General features: G+C 43.6%; 1 protein-coding gene across 1 annotated transcript; it reads left to right on the top strand.

Moving 5' to 3' along the window:
• Window positions 1-9,909: 9,909 nt before the first annotated feature.
• On the top strand, window positions 9,910-24,352 carry TRIM40 (tripartite motif containing 40; the record flags this gene model as incomplete). The annotated part of the gene is given in 7 exon segments (XM_084259393.1): window positions 9,910-10,254; window positions 21,709-21,816; window positions 22,441-22,664; window positions 22,944-22,966; window positions 23,167-23,253; window positions 23,256-23,374; window positions 24,254-24,352. Coding segments are annotated over 7 exon segments (1,005 nt in total).
• Between the last annotated feature and the right edge of the window lie 422 nt (window positions 24,353-24,774).

The raw sequence follows: 24,774 nt of genomic DNA, 5'->3' as shown, positions 1-24,774 counted from the left end.
AGCAGGGAGAGTTGACCTGTGGCACAAGGGCCCCTGATAGGTCTCAGTTTGCAGACCAGGATGTGACAAGGAGATTGGAGCTGCAGCCAGCTCTAGAGGCAGAAAGAGGAGCCAAACAGAAAGCACTCAGAGGTGCTAATGATGCATTAAAAACCTGTAAGGCACTCAAAGTTCCCGCAGACCACACTTTTAAGCAAAGTGTTTCATTCCATTGGTTTGGGGTGAACTGTTGCTAGAGCTTTTGCTAAATGGGCTGGTGTAGGGGTGACCCGTGGGGCTGAGGGTTCAGCAGGGACAAAGTCGGAGGCAGGTTATCTAAGGCTGCCTCTGTTGTAGGAAAAAGTGCTGGTCTCCCCAGAGTCACTCACAGAATTTACTTCTGGTGCCCACTCTCAGCGGCCTGGAGGGCCTGTCTTTCGGCGCTCTGGGCTTCAGTTTCTCCATCTGGAGACTGGAGCCAGCGGTTTCTCTGCGAGGTCTAGAGGTCGGAGGCTGCCAGGATGAGGTGCTGCGCAAGGTGGGCGGGTGCCCAGAAGTCCGCAGGATCAGAGAGTCCAGAAGATGCGGGAAGGCTGTTGGAGGCTGTGGCCTCAGCTGCTGCAGGCGACGCTCGACGCTCCGCTCGGAGCTCGGAGCGCAGAGGCAGGAGAGGCCGCCTGCCCTGGCAGGGGCTGGGCGGGGAGTGCCTTAGTGGGAAGACTCGATGGCAGTTGGGGACGTTAGGGTGGTTGGGGCGAGGACCGCTGGGTGAGCGCGCTCAGGAGCTCGCTCAGGACAGTCCTGAGCGTGCGCCCCCACTGGCGAGGTGGGGTGGAGGGGTGTTGACGGATGTTTATTAAAAAAAAAAAAAAAGCAACACTGATTTGGGGGTAATCCTGATTATATTGCCCCACCTTCAATTGAGGTGGATTTCTTTTTAAAAACGTTAAAGCACATATTCGATCTTGGTGGTCACTAAAAGGCTGGGGAGTTGGTGCTGGAAAGCTCTGAGGACCCGCGTGGGTGTTGGTGAGGATTTACCAAACAGCAGGTGCGAGTTTTGCCTCGGGAGTTCTGGAGACACTGCAAAGACAGGTCCCTAACACAGCACGCGCAGCCCCTGGGGACTGTTGGGGACCGGAGGGCAGGGACCCTGGGGTGGGAGCAAACTGCCTGGCCAAACTCCTGCTTCTCACCGGTCACTCTGTCCTTGCGCAGGCCTCGCCAGCCCGTGCTCCAAATTTCTTTTCCTGTTCAACTGTCTTTTGGGGCCTCCTGATGGAAAACAGCCCCTTCTGAGGCGCCTCCCTGCTTCATCCTCATGCTGCCCCAAAAACTCTTGGGGTGGGGGTTCAAGGGGAAAGGCTCTGGTTTGTGGGGTCCAGGGCTAACTCACTGTTGGGTCCTCTTCAAGTAAAAGGATATCAACTTAAAAATATAAAACTAGGAACCAGAGTAAACATTAACCAAGTATCAGAACAGCAACGATGACAAATTCCAAAATTTTAAAAGCTGCATCAGAAAATGCAGAAAAATATTTTTAATTAGCTGCCTGATCACTCTGCTTTCTATATTTTTACCTTTATACTCTGTTTCCCTCTTCAATTGACAATTTTGTAACACATGTTTTCTGGTGAGAACAAATAATTTGGTATTTCCTCTAGTATGTTTAATAAAGTGTTTGTGTGTTTGTTTACTATATTGAGTCTTGATTAGTCTTGTTGGGGAAGAGTTTGGTAATTCATTGTTCAGAAGCTGTCATGTTTGGCTGTTTTTTCTCGCTCCACCAAAACACTCTGGTGACAACTGCTTTTTCTCCTATTTGGGTGTTGCCTTCTCTCTCTCTTTTTTTTATGATGGTTTTTAAAATTGAGGTAATACTGGTTTATAACTCTGCATATGATTCAGAGGTATAGAATCACACCCCTTCAGATGTATGTCACCTACCCACACCCACTTTCCAGGCACCCAGAGTCCTCCACTATCATCCATTGTATCCCTTTCACACTTTTATCCTTTGTTGTGGAAGCTCTCTTCATCCAGAATTCAGGTCTAATTCTTAGATTGTTTCATACTTAGTTGCAGATTCGTTGTGATCCCAGGAAAAAGTTAGCTCAGGGACTCACTCATCTGCCATCTTGGTCCCACATCTCTCTTGTTCAATTCACTTTTTGATGTCAGAATAACTTTTATTGATTTCATGTAGAATATATAAAACATAATTTTAATTTATGATGTAGATATGTGTATATATTGCATTGTTAAATATATTCCTGAAGAAGAGAACTTCCATTTTGACTAGACATTGATGAGACTAAAACCCTGCACTCACAATTTTCTACGTCTGAGCGTTGGAAGGACTTACTGGCTCCACAGTAACGTCTGGTGCCTCATGTTCCTGACCATATTCTTATCATGATAAGAACTGGCCCTGCAGTTTAGTCTCTAGTATCAAGTGAATTGTCTCAGTGGAGCAGAGGCATTCCTGGAAGCCACTTCTACACCCAGCTACCTAGCAATAATTGATAAGCCTTGTATCTCAGTAAGTGGAAACACTGTAAGCCCAGTTTAGTTTCTTCTTAGCTACATCTTTCTCCAAAATCCCATGGGAAAATAAGGTGGGAAAATGTGACAGAAGGAGGCTGGGGTGGAACGAGATAGCAATCTTAACTGTGATTGAAAGATACTACTTTTGCAAAAAATTTTTTAAGATTTATTTATTATTTATGCATACAAGAGCTGGGGTACAGGTCAGAGATGCGGGGGGGTGAGAAGATTCACCAGAGACAGAGTGGGAAACAGAACAGGCAGACTGACCAAAGTACACTGTTGAAGGGAGGAGCGGGCAAGTCAGGAGAGGTCTGCTGCGCCATGTGGGTTGCTCCCTGGCTGGTTGGGGATCAAATTCATGCTGCAGAGGCTGCAGATTGTCTCATAGTGCGGTGCTTAACCCCTTGAGCCACCAGAGAGGCCCTATTTTTGCAAATTTTATAAATGGGTATGACCTTGTGAACACACTGTGAGGGTCCATCCCAGGACATTGGAAGTGAAAGCTTCATATTCAAGTCTCCTCTGTATACCCAGCTATTGCAGCAATTGTCTCTCAACTATCCCTGCTGGGGTCCCTATTCCTGCTGACCCTTACTCTGTCTCTCCTAAAGCCACTCTCTGCACTTGCTGGCTCCGTTTGATTCTTCTCTATGCCTCAGTGAATTTGAATTGAGAGTTCATAAATTCCTCTAGTACAAGGAAGTAACAACTACTTGGGTAGTCTGTACTTTGGTTGAAACAGGCGTGTCCAGCCAAGAACTAGCAGTAAGTCAAGCAGTTATACACATTCCATTGGAAATGGATTCAACCCTTTCTACAACCTCTACAATCAAAGTCCACACAGGCCCATCTGGCTGTGCTTCTCAGTAGCAGCTGTTCTTTTTTTTTTTTTTTTTTAAAGATTTATTTATTTATGCACACAAGAGCTGGGGTACAGCCAGAGGTGTGGGGGGTGAGAGGATTCACGAGAGACAGAGTGGGGAACAGAACAGGCAGATTGACTGAAATACTCTGCTGAGGGGAGCAGCAGGCGAGACAGGAGAGGTCGGCTGGGCCATGTGGGTTTTCCCCTTGCCGGCGGGGGATCAAACTCGTGCTGCAGAGGCTGCGGATTGCTTCATAGTGTGGTGCTCAACTCCTTGTGCCACCAGGGAGGCCCCCCAACATCAGTTTTTTGACAACCACATCACCAGAGTGTAGCATCTCTGTGATTTCTGTAGCATCATTCACACAAGTAGTTGAACATAAAAGACTGACTATTTCCAGCAGATTTGGGATGAGATGGTGCAGAGTGCCTGGACAGAGTACACAATCTCAGAGCAGGTAACTGAAGGCTCAACATTAGACATTCCTTTCTTTACATTTCTTGGCTATTTCTGCACAGGACATTTTCACTGGCAAACCTTCTTTGGTTCCCCTGCCTCCTGCTGCCCTGAAGGCCTTGCTCAGTCTTCCTCTTACACAATTTATTCCCCTTTCCTCTTTTCCATTTCCCCGTCCCCTCCAAAATCCATGCATTTCAGGGATAACTTCCCACGGGAAGCTATTTCTTGCCTTGAGGAATTACAGTGCCAGATTTTAAGCTATCAGTTTTTATTTTATTCTTTTTAATTTCATTTTTATATTCCCCATACAATTGCAACACCCTTATTTTGACCCCAATCCCTCCTTTTCCCACCCCCCAACCCCCATAGAGTGTCTCTGGTTCATAGTTGTTTGTTGATTTTGATATTTTCTTTCTTATAGTTATTCTTTTTCCTGGTCCCTTATTTAGGTTTTCTAGATTCCTGCTATGAGTGAGACCATCCAGTATTTTTCTTTTTCTTTCTGGCTTATTTCGCTAAGCATGATCCCTTCCAGCTCCATCCATGTTGCTGCAAATTGCATTTGTTTATCTTTTTTGATTAAACTATCAGTTTTTAAATGAAGGTCCAGTCCACTGGGTCATGGTAGCATTCCCCTTCCAGAGAGGTGAAAAGAGCCTGTCCTGTGGTGGAAGACAGCGCCCTCTACTGCCCATAGAGACAGCTGTCAAGAACACAGTTGAGGGACTTTTTTTTTAAAATTTCTCATTTATTTACATTTTTTTACATCATTGTTCATTTTTAAACAATATTTGCTTCCCCACCCCCTCATGTGTAGTCCCCATAGAGTTTCCTTCTCCAAGGCACCCGTGCACCATCACCACAGTCCCCTGTGCTCCTCCCTCCCTCCCTCTGTAATGCCATTCACAGCAACATGAGCAAAGTGGATGGAGCTAGAAGGAATTATGCTCAGTGAAATAAGTCAGAAGGAAAAAGAAAAATATCAGATGGTGTCACTTATAGGAGGAGTATAGGGGACCCAAATAAGACATTGGGAAAAAATGACAATATAAAACACAACAAAATAAAACAATAACAAACTGAGGGACTTTCTTTGCTATTCTGGGCAGGGTGGCAGATAATCCAGGTAAAAATAATTTGGAAGATACATTGAATTGGAGGTGGTTAAGAGACAGGCATGCATGCACAGAAATTTAAAGTCTGGAAGAAGATCAGGACCAGGGATAAGGAAGTGGACAGCATCAGGGCTCAGGGAGTTTACAGGACTTGTGTGAGGTTAGGGACTATGGAGTAATAGCAGAGTAGAGATCGGAATCAGGCTTGTCTGCCTTCGAAGCTACCATGGTGTCACCTTGCTGCACTAGGATCTCCTCTTGTGGATGGTCAGAGAGGTGAAGGGAACCCAGGAGCCAGTGGAGAAGAGAATCTCAGGGAAGAAACTGTCAATAATCTAATATTTCAGACTCATCAGGATATGGATAGAGAAAACATCAGGATTTGAGTTTAGAATTAGTTGGAGACATTCAAAAGAATGACTTAATTGCTCTGCACTGATACACCAGCAGTTGTGCAAAGATGATAAGACATAGTCCCCTCCTTTATGGAACCCAAGCATGAACCAAAGTCAGGGGCTTGGCAAAAATTTAATGGTAATAAATTAGACAGTGGTTCAGGAAAGGGAGAGATGCATACAGACCTATCAGCCCCTCTGACACCTTTGAGGAAATTAGAATGTGCCCCTGCCCTTCCTCAGAGCCAGCTCTGTTCTGTGCCAGGGCCCATAGCTTGACAAGCAGGCTATGGTTGAGCAGGCCACCCCTGCCCACTGTAAGTGGAGGCCCTGGAAGGATGAAAACTGAGTGGAAAGGGAAGTTTCATACAGGAAACTGTGACTTAAACTGAGCTGGGCTTAAACTATGTGGGAAATATACTTAGAGCAACTGCAACAAAGGGGTAGAAGGCCTTCTCTGCTGGGAGCTGGGAGACCAGAGGCAGGAGAGAAGTGATGGAGAGGGGAAAGTGCAAACAACTTGACTCTTGATGCTCATCTTGTAAGTAGGTGAGTTCATGTAAAAAATTACTGAGCCCTTGCTATGTGCAAGGAGCTATGCTGAAAAGGCTGTTGGAAGGTATAACAATCCCCTAACACTTGCACATTGGTTTGTACTTTTAAAAGGAACATCCTTCCTCATCTTTGACATTTGGTCCACTTTCCTGAGCAGGAGGTTGTGGCTGCCCAGAACATGAAGCTCCAAATCTCTACCATTAAGATCATAGCCAAGGACCTGCCCTGGCAGTGCAGCAGTTGAACGCTGGGCTGCGAAGCTGCCCACAGCCTCCATAGCACCAGTTCGATCCCCGGTCACCAGCGAGGGTCCCACATGGTGCAGCAGACCTCTCCTGTCTCGCCCGCTGCTCCCCCCAGCAGTGTATTTCGTCAGTCTGCCTGTTCTGTTCCCCGCTCCGGCTCTTGTGAATTCTCTCACCCTCCCATGCTTCTGACTATACCCAGTGCTTGTATAAATGAATAAATAATTTTTTTTTTTAAAAAGATCATAACCAAGACCTTTTGACTGGCCTAGAATTCCTTTTACTTTAACCCTTTCTTCTTCTTCTTAAATGTTTTTATATTTAAGTAATTGCTTAATTACTTGTACAACAAGAACATAAGGGTAAGTTTCACTTCTCCTGTTCTTCAGACAGCTTGCTAGTTTCATAACTTTAATTTTCATTTCATCCAGTGAGTGACAATAAGACTATATGGTTTAGAGACTATATGTTTTTTTTTCCCCCCTAGGAAGTGTCTACTCATTTCCTCAGCCCAGTGTTTACTTAGTAATTAACATTTTTTGTTTGTTTGTAAGAATCTCCATATACTAAGTAAGTTGATAAATTAGCTCCTTGATTTTGATGGTAATTGTAAATGTTTTTCTTTAAAAAAAAGATTTATTTATTTATGCATACAAGAGCTGGGGTACAGGCCAGAGGTATGAGGGTTGAGAGGATTCACCAGAGACAGAGTGGGGAGCAGAACAGGCAGATCTACTGAAACACACTGCTAAGGGGAGCAGTGGGCAAGTCAGAAAAGGTCTGCTGTGCCATGTGGGCTAGTTCCCTGGATGGGGATTGAACTTGTGCTGCAATGGCTGCTGATAGCTGTGTGGTGCTGAGACTTAACCCCTTGCCCCACCAGGGAGGCCTAATATGTTTTTTTATGTTTACATTTGGTCATTTGTCCCTTGACTTTGATTTTGTAATTTGGTTTTTTCACCATACAGATTTTTTAAAAATGTGTCTTTCTTTGTAGGATGATTTCCCTGAATCATTCTTAAACTGATGTTAAATACAATGGATCCATACCTTTAACTTGCTCAATAAGCTAGTGGGAAAATCAAGAAAAGTATATAACTATAACAGAAGTTATAATATAACTAGTACTCTAAGGTGGTACAAGTGCTATTTCTTCATCTGTTTATCCAGAATCCTATTATTGATCCATCTGTTCACTCACCCACCCATTTATTTATCTCTCTAAGAGATGACGTTTGATGGTGATGAATTTGTGGTGGTAAAGCAGGAAAACTAGGATGATAGATCTTCAGATCTGAGCCTGGCTCTCTGTTTACCTCTCTGTGGCCTTGGGCATGTTGACTTCATCTCTATCTATCTTCTCTTCTATTTTAGTTCATAAACTATGGTGGAATATTGAATGTGAAGGAGTCAAAGATCAGACAGTGAGGAAGAGATCTGCTAGTGTGTAGCTTATGGAGAGAGCTGTGTGATGAGTCTGTGCCAGGATTTATGATTTCAGCTGGTGAATTCTGATAAAGTCCAGAGAATGATCACTAGGGCAGATGGCAAAAGGAAAGATCACCGAGTATGAACAAGTCAAGGGACTGGGTGTTGGGTGGTCACCTATATAGTTTTTGAAATCCCCCAAGATGACGGCAGGACAGGGGCAGAGGAAGGTCTGTGAGCCTTGTGGAAGATGACTCTGCGGAAGGCAGCAAAGGAGACAAAGAGTGTGGACAAGCAGGTATTTTTATCTGAGGAAGATGCTCACCCCATCTATGATCCTAAGACTTGAGGAAGTTGTGTCTTTTGAGAAGAGAGTCAAAGAACTGTGACTCTGGAGAAAGGGTCTTAAGTAGCAATCTCACAGCAGATAAGCAAGATGGAATTTAAGGAGAGGACTATTTAATGAGGTTTGAACAAGGGACTCAGATCTTTTAAAGTCTCAATGGCAACTCTTAATAGCATTACCCCCGTGACCTCTCACAATATCCGTGCAGAGACCAGCCCAACTGGAGGAACTTGGAAAACAGTGGGGTGTGTGATTACGCTTCAGTGTCAAGAGGGAATGCAGTGATTCTGTGATGCCTGGAACCAGAAGCACTATAAGCTGGGGCCCGGGGAGAGTCTTCATGCAGTGAATTGACTTAGTTTGTATGATATGTACATAGAAAGTGCCAAGACTTTCCTCTTCCCCACACACTAATAAGCCACACCCTGCACCACACAAAGTCCATCTCACTTTCCAGTTGCTCTAGGTCCGTCACCCAGCCAAGGGGAGTTTGTTTTTCCTTGTAATTCAGTGTTTCTAGAAGAGGATGGACTTCTTCCCTTCCCCCTCACTTTTCTGACACAGGTACATATATAATCAGGCCCGTTTTAAAAGAACCACCCACCTGCTGGCCATCTCTTCAGAATCTGGAACTTGGAAAAACAACCTGAAGTTGTAGAAGAAGCTGAGGTAGGATACTTAGAGAAGTTCTTGGGAGGAGGACTAGGAAAGAGGTGAGGGGGTGAGGGGGTGACAGTGGCTGCAGAGTGAGAGAAGAGGTGACTGGGCTTCCTTCTCTGGGTCATCTTTGAAGATGGTTTGAAAGGAAAGGAGAAGTCAACTTCAAACATTTCTCAGTTCTTTGGGCTGCTTTGAGTCCTGCTCTCCTCTTTCTATTTCATTGTGGAAGCTGTGTAACCCTGGAAAGGATGCCGGTTGGGAGAATGACTAGCAGACAAAGATGTTGATGCAGATGGTTTGTAGCAGCAATTGATGGCAGTAGCCACATTCTCATAGTGTGAACCTGAGCCTCCTAGGATCCCAGTACAGGAGAGGACCCTCCAAACTCCTGCCAAATTCTTCCAACTGAGGGCAAAGAGAAGACTTTCAACTTTCAAGTTTATGGTGCTCTGAGTTCTGTCATGATACTGTGGCCTTTTCATGTCTTTGTATATCTCTGTTATTTAGATTTTCTTTGAATTTCAAAAAGGCTTCCAATTTTTCCTCAGAGTTTTGTACATCTTTTGTGTACTTATTTTGGAGACTCTTATATTTTTTGTTATATTTTTTTCCCTACTGCCAGCCCTTAACCCCTTTAGTCTTTTCTGTCTCCCCCTCCCTCCTGACCTCAAGAGGATCACTTTGTTCATCAGAGTTTGCTGGCTTTCATTAAGTATTTTGCTTTGTTGACATGCCTGCTGTGTAAACATCCTGTATTTATCTTCATCATACTGACTTGCTTTACTACATATAATTCCCTTAAATTCCTTCCACTTTGCTGTACATGGCAACTTTTCATCTTTCCTCATGGCTGAATAGTACTCTATTGTGTAGATGGACCATGTCTTCCTAATCTAGTCCACTTTCAGTGGTTTCTTAGGTTGTTTCCTGACCTTTTACCTTTGAGCTGTAAAAATATTCACAGAAAGCTCCGAAGAGGAAAATAGAATTAGTTTTTGAATCACCTGCTTCCTTTATGAAAAATAGAGTGATTCCAAGTTTAATAAATGCAAGGAAATGAGAAGATGCACGTCAAAGCTGATGAGATGTTTCTAAAATGCACACTGACCCATGGCTTGTGCCGTCCAAGCCTCGGCTCTATTGATGGAGAGGAGCAACTGCCCCAAGTTGGAGAGCTGGGTCTGTCCACTCCAGGGCTGCCTCCTTCCAACTGGGCCCTCTTACCTGGACCGTCTGTGTTGCAGGCCTTCCAAAGCCCCAGGGGAGAAGGAAGCCCTGTAGACAGGAGGCCTGTGGTGTGGGGTGGATGCCATGGTCTCTTTGCGGGAGGACGGCAAGCAAGAGGACATCTGCCCCATCTGCCAGGAGGACCTGAAGAAGGCTGTGAGCACTGACTGCAGACACCTGTTCTGCCAAACGTGCCTGGCACAGCACATAGAGAAGGCCTCCCGTTCTGGATTCCTCTGCTGTCCCATCTGCCGGAAGCCCTGTTCCGAGGGGGTGCTGGGGATGGGCTACATCTGTCTCACTCACCAAAAAAGGGTGCGCAGCTTCTGTGAGGAGAGCAGACTTCTTCTGTGTGAGGAATGTGAGAAGTCCCCAGAACACAAGTCTCACTGCGAGCTGACCATTGAAAAGGGCATCAGCCACTACAAGGTAAGGCGGGGTCACCACAGCGAGCCCCTGCCACCCCTCTCCTGCACTGCTCTGCCCTATCTCCAGGTGGGGCTCAGTCACTAACTCTTCTTCTGCTTCATTCTGTTGTGAATTCTTGTCTTTGCTTTTCTTTGTATATTTTGCTACTGTTGTTAAAGTTTCAATGCATTAAAATGCATCTGAGCAGGACACTGTCTGTGATGTCAGATGCCCAAGAAATATGAGCTGCTGTCACTTTGCTCATCTGTAGGATCAGGAGTTGGACTAGATCAGGCAAAACTCTTTCAGTTCTAAACTGGCTGGTAGTACTAGAAATTTGACTAGAACTGTAATCAGGCTTTAGATATGCTAGTAGTTATCATGCAAGCGTATTGAAAACTGGAAATTAGTGCATGATTCTCTCTCTCTCTCTCTCTCTCTCTCTCTCTCTCTCTCTCTCTCTCTCTCTCTCTCTCTTCCACCATTTGTTGTCTTTTCCCCCTTTCTTTTCTATTTTTTTAAAAGATTTATTTATTTATTTATACAAGCACTGGGTACAGTCAGAAGCACGGGAGGGTGAGAGAATTGACCAGAGCCAGAGCGGGGAGCGGAATAGGCAGAAGGACTGAAGTACACTGCTGAGGGGAGCAGCGGGCATGGCAGGAGAGGTGGCTGGGGATCGAACTGGTGCTGCAGAGGCTGGGGGCAACTTCGCAGCCCAGCGCTCAACTGCTGCGCCACCAGTGGGGGGAGGCCCCCCTTTCCTTTCTATATCCTACTTCATTTTACTTTTTATTATAAAAGTTACATGTTTTTAATAATGTGTTCAGACAACGCTGTAAGGTATAGAATTAGAACAAAAATATTTCCTCCTACCTCCTTCTATACTCAGCCACCAGATCATTGTTAGAGTTTTATGTGTCATCCTTTTAGAAGTGTGTGTGTGTGTGTGTGTGTGTGTGTGTGTGTAAAGACTCTTTTCAATAGACATACACACACACCAGGATATACCAGGATTCTCTATTACTTTTCCTGTAACTCATTTTTATCATCTAAAAATATGTCGGGCCTCCCCGGTGGTGCAGTGGTTGAGCACTGGGCTGCAAAGCTGCCCGCAGCCTTTCCAGCACCAGTTCAATTCCCAGCCACCTCTCCTGCCATGCCCGCTGCTCCCCTCAGCAACGTATTTCATCACTCTGCCTGTTCTATTCCTTGCTATGGCTCCGGTGGATTCTCTCACCCTCCCGTGCTTCTGACTGTACCCAGTGCTTGTATAAATAAATAAATAAATAAATAAATCTAAAAAAATTAAATTTAAAAAAAATTTAAAAATTAAATTATGTCTTGGACATTTTCCCATCAATATGTATAAATCTTATGAATTATTTTCAACAACTGTATGGTGCTCAATTCTCTGAATGTACCATAAATTGGCACACAGTGGGCTATTCTTAGGGCATCGTTAAGTTTTGAAATTTGCAACATGGAATGTTGCAATGAATAACCTTTAACACAAATTTTGGAGATAGAATATCAAAGATATATTTGGTGTAACTTGAAAGTTTACTTCCAAGTTACAATAGATCAATTTTCTTATCACCATTTTTTGAACAATCCATGGCTCCCCCACCAGTTTGAATGCCAACTTCATAATATGCCATGCTTGCACATATTCTTGTATATTTTCTTTTTTAAGATTATTTTATTTATTTATGCATACAAGAGCTGGGGTATAGGCCAGATGTGTGGGGGAGGAGATGGGTGAGAAGATTCACCAGAGATAGAGTGGGAGCAGAACACGAGGATCTACTGAAATGCACTGCTGAGGGGAGCAGTGGGTGAGACAGGAGAGGTCTTCTGTGCCATATGGGTTAGCTCCCTGGCTGGGGATCAAACTTGTGCTGCAGTGGCTGCCAATAGCTTCATAGTGCTGAGACTTAATCACTTGCACAACAGGGAGGCCCCCATACTTACATATTTTCCTAACTTTATTCTGTTACCTACTTCAGTCTATTTCTGCCTATGCGTCAAACCATTTTAAATACTGTATCTTTGCAATATGTTTTAACATCAAGGAGGTCTTAGAACCTTTACAATACTCTTTTTCAGAATTTTTGTCACTAGTCATCTATGTTCATTTTGTCAATTAACTTTAGTATCATTATACCAACATTTCCCCATCTCCCCAACCTAGTTAATATTTCATGGGATGGAAAGTTGACCTATATTTACAATTGTGTCTTTCTAGCCAATAATTAAAGATACATTTCCAGTCTTCTTTTAGATACTTGATCTTTTCAGAAGACATTATGATACAGGATGAAAAAGTAGGGAGTCTAGTTTTGGAGTGATTCTGGGAAGATAAAGAAATGTCAGACAGCCAAAGAGGCCAAGTTCTAACCTCCTCCCCTCTAGGTGCAGGGTGCCTCAGGAGAGGAAGGAGGGCCTCCCCCTTGCTCGGCCAGACATGAGATGGAGAAATCTCACTCATTCAATGATTTATTCAGGTCTGTGCTTTGTCTAGGATGTTATGTTAGGCATTGTAGGAAGTACAAAGATGATTAATAATTATTGTCCTTAGGTTTACATTTAAATAATGATAGGAAACCCAAAACAAATAAATAGCAACAATATTTGTTCATTTAAGAAAGAGTTACATACATTCCTGCTATGTGATAGAAACTACAATAAATGGAAGGTAGTGGATGAACAACAGTGTGTCGTTCCTACTGCTGGGGGAAAAAAGACAAGATTTTTACGAGCTAAGAAGAAAAATCAGGGTCTGAGATGGGCAAAGGTGATCAGGGAGTGCCTCATGGAAAAGGTGACATCAAAACTAAAACTTAGAAGAGAAACCAGTCAATGTAAAGTCTGGGCAGAAAGGCAACACATGCAGAACCCTAAGTCTGAAACAGTCTTCTTATATTTGAAAGAATTTATAATTAGAGTTTGAATTGACGGGGTATACTGATGGATTAGAAGTGGTGTGAGGGAAAAAAAGAATCAAAGATGACTTCATGGGTTTTAGTTTCTGGTTTGAGAAACTGGATGGACAGGGAAAGATAAGGACTGGAGAGAACAGTTTTGAATGACACATCAAATTACAGTTAGGACAAGTTAGCCCAAGTTGAGACAACTCTAAAGTCAGATGTTAGATATGCAGCCAGATGTGAAATCTGGATCTCCAAAGAAAATCTGGGGGTAGTATTTGCAGGCGCTAGAATGGGGAGCCATCAGAATAAAGATGATAATTAAACCCAAAGGAATTGATGCAATATCCTCAGGAGAGTCTAGAGAGAAAAGAAGTTCCAGGGCCATCATTTAGACATAGGTAGAAAAGGACCCAGCAAAGGTGAGGAGAAACAAAGGGAGTGGTTCCAGATGCTGAGAGAAGAATGTGAAGAAGTGGTGAGCTGGAGGGGCAGACAAGTGAACACCACCTGAAGGAGGTGCTCTTGCAGGGAACAAAAGCAGGTGTCTGCAGGTGTAGGTGGTCTTGTAATTTAGGACATCGCTTAAGAGTTCTGGTTTATTTCCTCAATATATGAAGATACATGCAAGGAGGGCCTCCCTGGTGGCACAGGCGGTTGAGCGCAGCACTGTGAAGCTGTCCGCAGCCTTTGCAGCACGAGTTTGATTCCTGGTCGGCCAGGCAGATACCCACATGGTGTGGCAGACCTCTCATGTCTCGCTCGCTACTCCCCTCAGCAATGTTTTCGGTCATCTGCCTGTTCTGCTCCCCTCTTTGTCTCTGGTGAATCCTCTCACCCTCCCGAGCCTCTGCCCTACACCCCAGTTCTTGTATAAAAATAAATAAATATTTTTTAAAAAGTTAAAAAAAAAAGATATATACGAGGAAGGAACACCAGCAGTGTGGGAGGAGATGGGAAATCAGAATGTTTCAAAAGAGAGGAAAAGGTGTGGTGTAGTTTGGGAAAGTGAACCTTTGAGAGAAATTGGCAGGCAGTCTGGAGTACCAATTTGCATTTTGAAAAGCTAAAGATTGAATGTGTTTCATGAGGCTGCATGAGAACAGACAAGTTAAAGATGATAAGGATCTGGAGTAGCCTGAAAAGGAATAGGAGAGGCGAGGGAGTTGAGGCTATTTCTGAAGGGGTGAATATAAACAGGGTTCAATTCTGTAGACCCTGGTGTGTTTGCAGATGTTGATGGCAAGTTGATGGTTCTGAAACTTTCTTTTGATTTCTCACCGTGTCTCTGCTTCTTTGAATTAAATTTTGTAAGTTAAATATTATAAATTGGGTCCTTTTAAAAGGAATTATGTAATCCCTGACTACATACCAGAAAGACGAAAACTTCCACAATGCTACAGTCTTTTTTTTCCTCACTGCCTAATCCATATCGGTGTCAATCAGTTTACTATATTTTGCTGGTTCCCTCAGTGTAATAGTGACTACCACTATGCTTGACCATATTCGCTGCTGGTGAGGCGCTTGTCCAGAGAAAGACTTGCTGTCTACATTTTGCCCTGGAATCAAAGCATGTATTCTACGTGATTACACCAGAGTAGTTATCTTTGGGTGATAAGCTAGATAAGTTATGTTTGACATCTATTTTTCTCCTGTTATTTCTTTTCTTTTGTATTATATTTTAGCACAAAAAGTTTTAGAACTTCTTAAACCTGTTCTATTCTTTAAAATATATATATTGTCTGTGTCTTACTCAGAAATTCATCTGATATAACTATACTGTTCTGCTTCACTTTAAAAGATTAATTAATTCCCTGGATGATTTGAAATTTAATGGACCTTGTTGTGTGAAAGATGACTCCATGTTAATTTTTTTTTTGTTCTGGTATCCAGTTGTCCCTAAAATATTTCTGTTAACAGTGAGTCATTTCTATGTTTATGTGTTGTTTCAGCTTTGACATAAATTCTTTTTTTTTTATTAAACTTTTTTTTTTTTTTTTTAAGATTTATTTAGACAAGCACCGGGTATAGTCAGAAGCGTGGGAAGGTGAGAGAATTCACCAGAGCCAGAGCGGGGAACAGAACAGGAAGACTGATGAAACACACTGCTGAGGGGAGCAGCCAGCGCAGCAGGAGAGGTCTGCACGCCATGTGGGACCCTCGCCGGTGGCCGGGGATCGAACCGGCGCTGCAGAGGCTGCGAGCAGCTTCGCAGCCCAGCGTTCAACCCCTGCGCCACCAGGGGAGGCCCATTGACATAAATTCTTATAATAGTGGAATTTTTTTAACTTAATCTATTAATTATATTTTTGTGCCATAGTTTTGATACTTTTGTTTTATAGTTTATTTTTAACCTTAACAGCAGTTTCACCATATAATAATTTTTTGTGTCCTGTTTCTTTTGCTGCCTTTCTAGAGAAAGTTTTCTAGGCAATGTTACTAAGTTTCATAGACCTTTCCCTGAGAAAGGGAAAGGCATTGCATTAAATTTATTGACACATTAAAAATTATGACTTTGGGGAGCCTTATTTACTTCTAAACCAATGGGAGGGGGCCTCCCTGGTGGCTCAAGGGGTTAAGTCTCAGCACTGAAGCTATCCACAGCCACTCATGATTCAACCCCTGGCCGGGGAGCTAACCCACATGGTGCAGCAGACCTCTCCTGTCTTGCCCGCTGCTCCCCTCAGCATTGTATTTAAGTAGATCTGCCTGTTCTGCTCCCCACTCTGTCTCTGGTGAATCCTTCTCACCACTACCCTCCCCCTACCTCCGTCCTACAGCCAACTCTTGTATGCATAAATAAATAAATCTTAAAAAAGGGAGGATATATTGCTAAGTGCTTTCTGTTTCTGAATCAGATGTTAAGCTGTCTTTATTTAAATCTCATATTGAGGGTAGCTTATATATTTTACAAGGTTCAATTTTCAGCAATTGCTACTTGTATATTCAAGTGACAGTCTGCCAAGCTTCTATGTCCTTTCAGTTAATTTTCTGACATTTTCCAAATGCATGGTCAAAGGTACATTGTAGGGTTTAGTCATCAACACTCTCTTCCTCATGAAATATGATGAGTAAAATGTTTTATCCATGTTTTAGGACATTTTTGGTTCTTTAAGGAGTACACTTCTTGAAAATTGGTAGTTTTTTTGGAGGGGTGACTTTATCAGGGAAAGGTAATTTTTTCTTTGTTAACTACTTTTTCTTTTATGTATTTTGTTAGTAAGTCATTTGAGAAGAAATTTGAAGGTTGCTAGTTTCTCAAGGTTGCTAGGTTTCATTACTACTTAATCTCTTTTTGGTCAAATTCTAAAGTATGAAATCACATGTTATCTGATTTAAAGGACTCACAAACTTAAAAAATATTTACTAAGACTAAATGGGTCTTGCCCTACCCTTATATTTTAATTTATCCTTTTTTCCTGAAGAATATTTCAGGAAGGTAAAAATTTGTAGATTTTAATTCTGAGCATTATAGACCCACTAAATATTATTTCAATGCAAAAACAAATGAACAAATATATATATATTTCAAACAAGGGACTTTATTCACTGTGAAGATTACAAATGATAGCACTGCTTTATCTTTGATTAGTTCATGCATTTATCTTTATTGCTGTGATCTTTGCTTTCTGTTTTCATTTGTACAGTTTGAAGTTGACATCAACCTCTTTATTAAATTTTAAACTACACAAGAAGATAGGACTGTGGCTTTTATTTTTTTTAAGATTTATTTATTTATTTATGTATACAAGCACTGGGTACAGTCAGAAGCCCGGGAGGGTGAGAGAATTCACCAGAGCAGGAGCAGGGAACAGAATAGGCAGGTGGACAAAATACACTGCTGAGGGGAGCAGCAGGCAACAGGAGAGGTCTGTGCGCCATGGGGGACCCTCGTCCGCCCGGGGATCGAACTGGCGCTGCCGGGAATCGAACTGGCACTGCCGGGGATCGAACTGACGCTGCCGGGGATCGAACTGACGCTGCTGGGGATAGAACTGGCGCTGCAGACGCTGCCAGCAGCTTCACAACCCAGCACTCAACCGCTGTGCCACTGGGGAGGCCCAGACTATGGCTTTTTGAACTGGATCTTAAGAACACCTGATTTTGACAGGCTGAAATCTACATCACTGCTAGCCGAGGGAAGCACAAGAGAAGGCATGAGCAGAGTGGTGCCATGGGTGTGGTCAGGAAATGGCAGTTCTGTCTGCCTGGCACACAGAGCATGGGGGTGCAGAGAGGGGACAGGCAGCACTGGAGAGGGAAACTGGGTGGGGTCAGGTGAAGGGAGCTTTGGATGTTGGGTTAGGGAGTTTGGGTTTATCTTTTGTCATGGAAGCCACTTTGAAGAGAAAAGTAAGACAGACATCTCTGAAAGAGGAAACCTGAGATTTTGAGTTGGCCGGCAGCAGAATGGTGTGTCCAATGGCAGAAACATGGGATCAAGAGTAATGTGTTGCGGAAGAGGGTGGGGAGGGGGTGATAAGTTTGTTTTCTCCAGGCTGATTCTGGTTTGGGAATTATGACAAGATGAAACCGTAAGGATGGAAACGAAAGACATCGTTTTTTTGTTTTTGTTTTAATATTTATTTATGTATATATATTTTACATTATTCGTTTTGTTCAGCGTTTGATTTCTCCTCTCAGGTGTAGTCCCCATAAAATTCCCACCATCAATTCACCCATGAACCATCACCATAGACCCTTGTGCTCTTCCTTCACTGTTTTGCCCCCTCCTCTCCTTGCCCCTCTCCTGCAGAAAGACTCTGATTTATAGTAGCCTGTTAGTTTTGTTTTATTTTTTTCTGATCCTTTTTTATTTGGTTCCTCTGTATTCCCTCTACAAGTGAAATCATACAATATTTTTCTTTTTCCTTCTGACTTATTTCACTGAGAATAATCCTTTCCAGCTGCATCCATGCTGCTGCAAATGGCATGAGTTTATCCTTTTTGATTGCTGAATAGTATTCCATTGTGTATACATAACACATCTTCTTGATCCAGTCATCTGTTTTGGGGCATTGAGATTGTTTTCATATCTTACCTATTGTAAATAGTGCTGCAATAAAATAGTTGTGCAGGCATCCTGAAAGACATAGTTTAGAAATAGAAAAAGAAAACACCTCTGGAAGGTCAGGAGAGAGATGAGGTGGGGGCAGGGAGCATGGGGTGGGAGTGGAAAGTAGATTTGCCTCAGAGAGATGGAGACCTGAGAAGAAAACACTTCTGATTTTATTCTGAAGATCACTGGTGACCTGGGCTGAGAAGTTTCAAGAGTAATGAGAAATGAAGCAGGTGGCTGAGGAGTCAGGGGGACCGTGCGGGAACTGAAGACAGCAGGAATTAACTATTCACAGGAGAAATTCAGTTGTGCAGATGGAGAAAAAGAGTAGGTTGATGAGACAGCAAAATAAAGGTGTTTTGTTTGCATGTGTGAGTTTGTGAGACCTGAACTTTCGTGCTCACACAAACAATTAATTCCCTAGACCAACCCAACCTTCCTTTTTCCCATCAAGACCATGAGTAGAAACTGTGCCATTTACTGCCGCCCACTCCTCCTCTGGGTGTCTCCCTCCTTCTCTGCTGGGAAATGCCTGCAGGTAACACCCAGTGACTGACAAAGTCTTAATGACTCCCTAGTGACATAACTGTCTCCTCTGCTCACTGAGGTTTTTGTTTGCCTGATGTCTTCACTCCTCTATCGCCCACCGTCCTTTGACCTTGAGTTCATCCACAGAAACTAGGGACTTTCAAAGTCTCTCCTCCAACCCCCCTCTTCCTGTTTGTCTCTGGAGATGTGGGACCCTTCTTTTTTCAAAGTGTTGTATTTTAAGAGCTTATGAGAGGAAATGAGGTTTAAAAAATAATAAAATAAATATTCCTCATAAATAGCCAAAAATACAAAATCTCTTTATACTTTTTGATCTGAGGCAGCAAGGATTTAGTGAATATTCACATCCTTAGCTGTAGTCTACAAATTCGCTTTTGTGTTTTACTAGTTTGCTTCATTTAATCGCTATTCCTTCCCTTCAGGAGCAACCATTTAAAGTCTGTGCTGTCCATTTATTTGTAGACTGTTTGGAAAAACACAGATTGATGTATTCTGTGCTTGTATATGGAGTTAACAAAATTATATGATAGGCCTCATTCTATTCTATTTCCCACTTGTCCTCTCTGCCATTTTTTAAACATCTTTGTTTATTTTTTATAAAAGAGGGTTTCTGCCCTCAGATGAGTCTACCGTGCTTTTAAGATCAGTCCATGTGCAAGTCTCATGGCCCCTTGTTTCTGACAGCTGCATAGTATCCCATGGTGGGATCTGCCTACCCTTCAGATTCCTCTGGCACCTAAATGAGGTTCTCTCTAGGGTAATTAGTAGGAAGCAGGGCCCCTGAGTCACAGAGGAGAGTCCACTAGGTGGCTGGACTCCAGACTGTCACTGGCCTGCAGAGGAGACCTTATGTCTGCAAACACTCCCAGCCCCCAGGCGTGGCCAGTTGTCTAATTCTTATTCATGTGATGGGTGTGAAATACTATTTCATTTATTGTTTGTTACTTTATATTTCTCTAATCACAGGTAAGTTTGGGCATTGACTCACAGTCTCTTTATGTGTTCATTCTCCCTCTTACGCGAATTAAAGGCATTCCACACAGACTTCACACCACTTCACTGACATTGAATTTTTTTAAAAAGATTTATTTTTATTGGGACCTCCCAATAAAATATTTCTGTGGGGTTAAAGACACTGTGCTATCAAGCTACCGCCAGCCACTGAAGCACGAGTTAGATCCCAGTTGGCCAGGGAGTTAACCCCCATATGCATACAAGAACTGGGGTGTAAGCCTGAGATGCAGGGGGGCAAGAGGATTCGCCAGAGACAGAGTGAGGAGACGAACAGGTGGATCTACTGATTCACTGCTGAGGGGAGCAGCAGGCGAGGCAAGAGGGGTCTGCTGTACCATATGCGGGTTAGCTCCCTGGCCGGTTGGGATCAAACTTGTGCTGCAGTGACTGGTGATAGCTTGATGGTGCTGGGTCACCAGGGAGGCCCCTCACATTGAATTTTATTTTAAATGAAAGTTTTGTGGCAACCCCTGTGGGGAAAGTCTATTGTTGCTATTTTTTCCAACAACATGTGTTCACTTTATATCTCTGTGTCATACTTAGTGAAGGTTGTACGTTGTTTCTTCAGAAATTATGCTATTGCATACTTAATGAACTACAATATAGTATAAATATAACTTTTATATACACTGGGAAACCAAAAAATTTGTGTGGCTCACTTATTGCTATATTTGCTTTGAGGTTGTGGTCTAGAACCAAACCCATGATATCTCTGAAATATGCCTGTAACTGTTCATACTCTGCAGATTTTTCTCTTGGGTTCCTTTCTTCTTGTTTATTTGCAGGTTTCAATTATTATAGGTGTCTACCTTTAAGCCTCTGGTTTTAGACATCGAAGACATCACCTAGTCTGTCATTACTCTGTTAATTTTGCCCATGGTGGTGTCATTTAACAGAAATATTTCACTTAAATGTAACCAAATAAAGTAATTTCCTGATGGTTTGTGCTTTTGGAGTTTTGTGTGAAGAAATCTTTCCCTACCCACAAGCCACAGCTTTATTTTTCCTTATTATAATAAGCCAATTTTCTCAACACCATCTTCTCCAGGTTCTACTCCTACTCTCACTGATGTAAATACTGCTTTTGACTTTTTAATATCCTTTGTAAACATGGGTCCGTCCCCATGTGCTTTCTCCTGCCTTTTCTGTTTTGTTTTGTGCCGGTACGACACTGTTTTAGTACTGTGCATTCTATGCCTCTTTATTTGGTTAAGATCAAATACATTTTGTAAGTAATTAACAAAAATAGACAAAAATGTTTCCAGAGTCATTTGTTGACACTGCCCTCCACCCCACCCCTTTCTTCCACTTTGATTAAAGGTCTGTTTTCATATCAATAACAGTGTGGGGTTTTTTTTGGTTCCCTATTTGAAAGCCAAATTTTTAGAAGTTGAGATTATCCATGATATCCTTAGCTTCAGAGGCACCTTGACCGATGTAGACACTGATCTACGTTTAGAGAGCTCACCTGCCTACGTGGGCTGTGGCTCTTCTTCCGATGTATGGGGGCCCTTGTCCATCCCAGCCAGGATGGGGGGTGCCGAGAGGTTTTGCATCTTCACTATAAGTCACTCTTTCCAGACTGGCTTCACCTGTTGATGTGAAATAGTAAGAACTGCTAGAGACCAGCACACACTTACAGGTGTAGAAGGGGGAACATCCAAAAATGAAGTGAAAAGTTTTTGTGTGTGTGTGTGTGTGTGTGTGTGTGTGTAAAACTAATAACACCCACTGCTTTTCCTACATTGTTAACCATTAAGCATCTCTCATGTTCCTGGAAGCATGACAGTTCAAGGGCTGCCAACTGTAGGCAGACTGACCCTAGCTTCACCTGGGACCAGGGCCCCCACCACGCTGTGGAGAGGGGCTTCAGTGAGTGCTGCCCTCACCCCCAATCTGACAAACATGTTCCTCTTTCTCTAGGAAAGACTCTCCCGCAAGATCAGGAAGGTCAAAAAGGCCTTGGGGGATCTAACTAAAAAGCATCCACAGTCCAGCGCTCAGGAGGAGGAGAAACAGCAGGCTGTGCAGGTGGGATTTGTGGGGTTCTGGAAAGGACCACCTCTGGGGGTCTCGGGGCTCTCGTGCCAAATTCTGACAATCCATCTCTCTGGGGAATGCTGAAGGGGGGATGTGGGAGGTCCTGGAAGCTGGAAACCTGGGTGCTGGGTTTGGCTTTGGGGGTTGCTGGCTGAGTGACCTGGGGCATGTCAAGCCTGGTCTTCCTGTGCTTCACATGTTCAGTGAAAGCCAGTCCTGCTCCCCCTGGCTCCTGGGAGGATCAAAGATCAACAGCACATCAATTTAAAATTACTACTTAGTCTGCACATCTCTACCTCTGTGTTTAACGGTCTGGCTTTCTGTGTCTCTTGCTCAGCTACATCTGGGGTCTCTCCTCACCCTAAGAACTGAAGGGATAGTGAGAGAATAGAGCTGAGTGGGTGTGGGAGGTTGTGCCCACCACGTGTGGCATGGCTTTTGTGAATATTCACAAGAAAGTGAAGCAGGGAGGGAAGGTGTCTCTGCGACCTGTGGTGGCAGAAGCACCACGAGGGAAGAGACTGAGAAGGCCATATTCTCAATCATAATATTCAGAGACTGAAGGGCCAGAGGGAGCCATCTGACATTGAATCTTAGGGCATCCTTTTGTTGTAGTTTCAGGTAGACTGTGGCACCCGCAGGCTGGAGGCTGAGCTAGACAACCAACACCAAGCCAGGAGACGGCCAGATGCCTTCTCTCAGCAGTGGCCAGACCAGCCAGAGGACATACCAACAGAGGCATCCAGCTCCCTGAAAGCACATCTGTGCAGTCTGCTCACTGATCTGGAGTGGATGGTCAAGAATCTGGATGCCAGCAAGCTGAAGGTACATGCCCTGAGGTACCTTCCAAAGACTGGGATCCTCCAACACAGTAGGCAGCCACCTGTGGTATCTTTCTGGGAGGTGGAAGAAGAGGCTTCTCTGTGAAGTGTGGTGGGGGCTTGTCCAAGGCTGTACAATGCAGCTGTTGCAGAGTGGCGTGCAAGGAGGGGTGCTGTCCCTTCCAGTTCTCAAGCAACACCCCAGTGGCATCCAATAGTGGGTATACCAGGGAGGGAATATGCAGGTGGCAGGAACCTGAGAACTGATTGTGATTCCCACACTTCTCTCTCTTCTAGGATGCCAGTGATTTGCTGGACAGGTATGATCCAGCTCATTTTCCTTGCCACATGTGCTTACACTACACTACACACACACACACACACACACACACACACACACACACACACAGAGGTGTCTGTATCAGGGTCACGGAGGGCCACTGCTCCATTAACCTGTGTCTGCTGCTACATGGTCAGTGGGAGATTCAACAATGTACACTAAGGATTTCTTTGTTTCTAGGAGTGCTTCGCTATTACAAGACAATTTGTCCTAAGTCAGAGAAAGGACTCAGTGGATCACTTCCTCAGCCATCCTCAGCAGCTCTGACCAGTGCGCCTTGGGCCACCTCATCTCAGACTCACCTCAGCCTCCTCAGTCTCCTTCCTCCAACCTGTGCAGCCCCACCAGCGCCAGAGCCTGGCCCCCTCTTCTTGACCTGGAAGTCGTGGTTTGGTTTCTGATATTAATTGTTTTTTACATCATTGTTCATTTTTAAACAATATTTGCTCCCCCCACCTCCTCAGGTGTAGTCCCCATAGAATTTCCTTCCCCAATGCACCTGTGCACCATCACCTCAGTCCCCTGTGCTCCTCCCTCCCTCCCTCTGATCCCTCTCCCTCCTCCTCCCCTGCAGGCTGTCTCCCATTTATAATTGTCCATTTTTGCTTTGTTGTGTTTTGTACGATTATTGTTTTTTTAACCTGATGTCTTATTTGGTTCCCCTATATTCCCGCTATAAGAGAAACCATCCGATATTTTTCTTTTTCCTTCTGGCTTATTTCACTGAGCATAATTCCTTCTAGTTCCATCCACATTGCTGTGAATGGCGTGAGTTTATCTTTTCTGATTGCTGAATAATATTGCATTGTGTATATATGCCACATCTTCTTGATCCAGTCATCTATTTTGGGGCATTTGTGTTGTTTCCAGGTTTTACCTATTGTCCACCTTACACCAGTGAGAATGGCACATATCAACAAAACTAGCAACAACAAATGTTGGTGAGGGTGTCGTGAAAAAGGAACTCTCCTACATTGCTGGTGGGAGTGCAAACTGGTCCAACTACTATGGAAAACTGTCTGAAGGTTCCTCAGTTGACTGAAAATGTAGCTGCCATACGACCCAGCAATTCCACTCCTAGATATCCAACCAAAGGGCACAAAAACATTGATTCAAAAAAAACACCTGTACCCCTATGTTTGTTACAACCTCCTTTTGAACCAGGCTGGTGTTTGTGGCTTGCACAGCAGAGATCGGGATCCAATACCTCCATATTGTCTGGGAACTGATGGTAACTCCCATCTCTCCCAGTCTCATATTAAAACAGGAGCGCTCAGGGTGGCATCACCTCACCAGTGGAGAGGCCACTGTGCCCATGGAGCCAGACGACGGGAAGAACATTCCTCCAAATTCCTGCTACGAGTGAGACCATCCAGTATTTTTCTTTTTCTTTCTGGCTAAATAAGGGACCAGGAAAAAGATTAATTATAATAAAGTAAAAATCAAAATCAACAAGCAACTATAAACCGGAGACACACTGGGGGTGCGAAGGGGAGGGAGGAAAGAAGGGAGTAGGATCAAAACAAGGGTGGTGGGAATTGTTTGGGGCCTATAACCAAGATGAAAATGCATATATTGTGCAAAAATGAAAAATGATGTAAAAAATATATATAAAAATTTAAAAAGTATTTTCCCTTTGCCATTGTTTTATTAAAAGCAAAACAACAACAACAAAAAAAACAATAAAAAACAACAAAAAAAAACATTCCTCCAAGCCCTGCAGCACCTGTTGTCTGTACCACCCACCTGGCACACAATTCATTGCTTTTGTGGTAGAGAGACTCTAGG

This window comes from Talpa europaea (genome assembly GCF_964194135.1).
Source record: "Talpa europaea genome assembly, chromosome: 2".
In the NCBI taxonomy this organism is placed as follows: Eukaryota; Metazoa; Chordata; class Mammalia; order Eulipotyphla; family Talpidae; genus Talpa; species Talpa europaea.
This window is presented reverse-complemented; position numbering and strand designations above follow the sequence as displayed.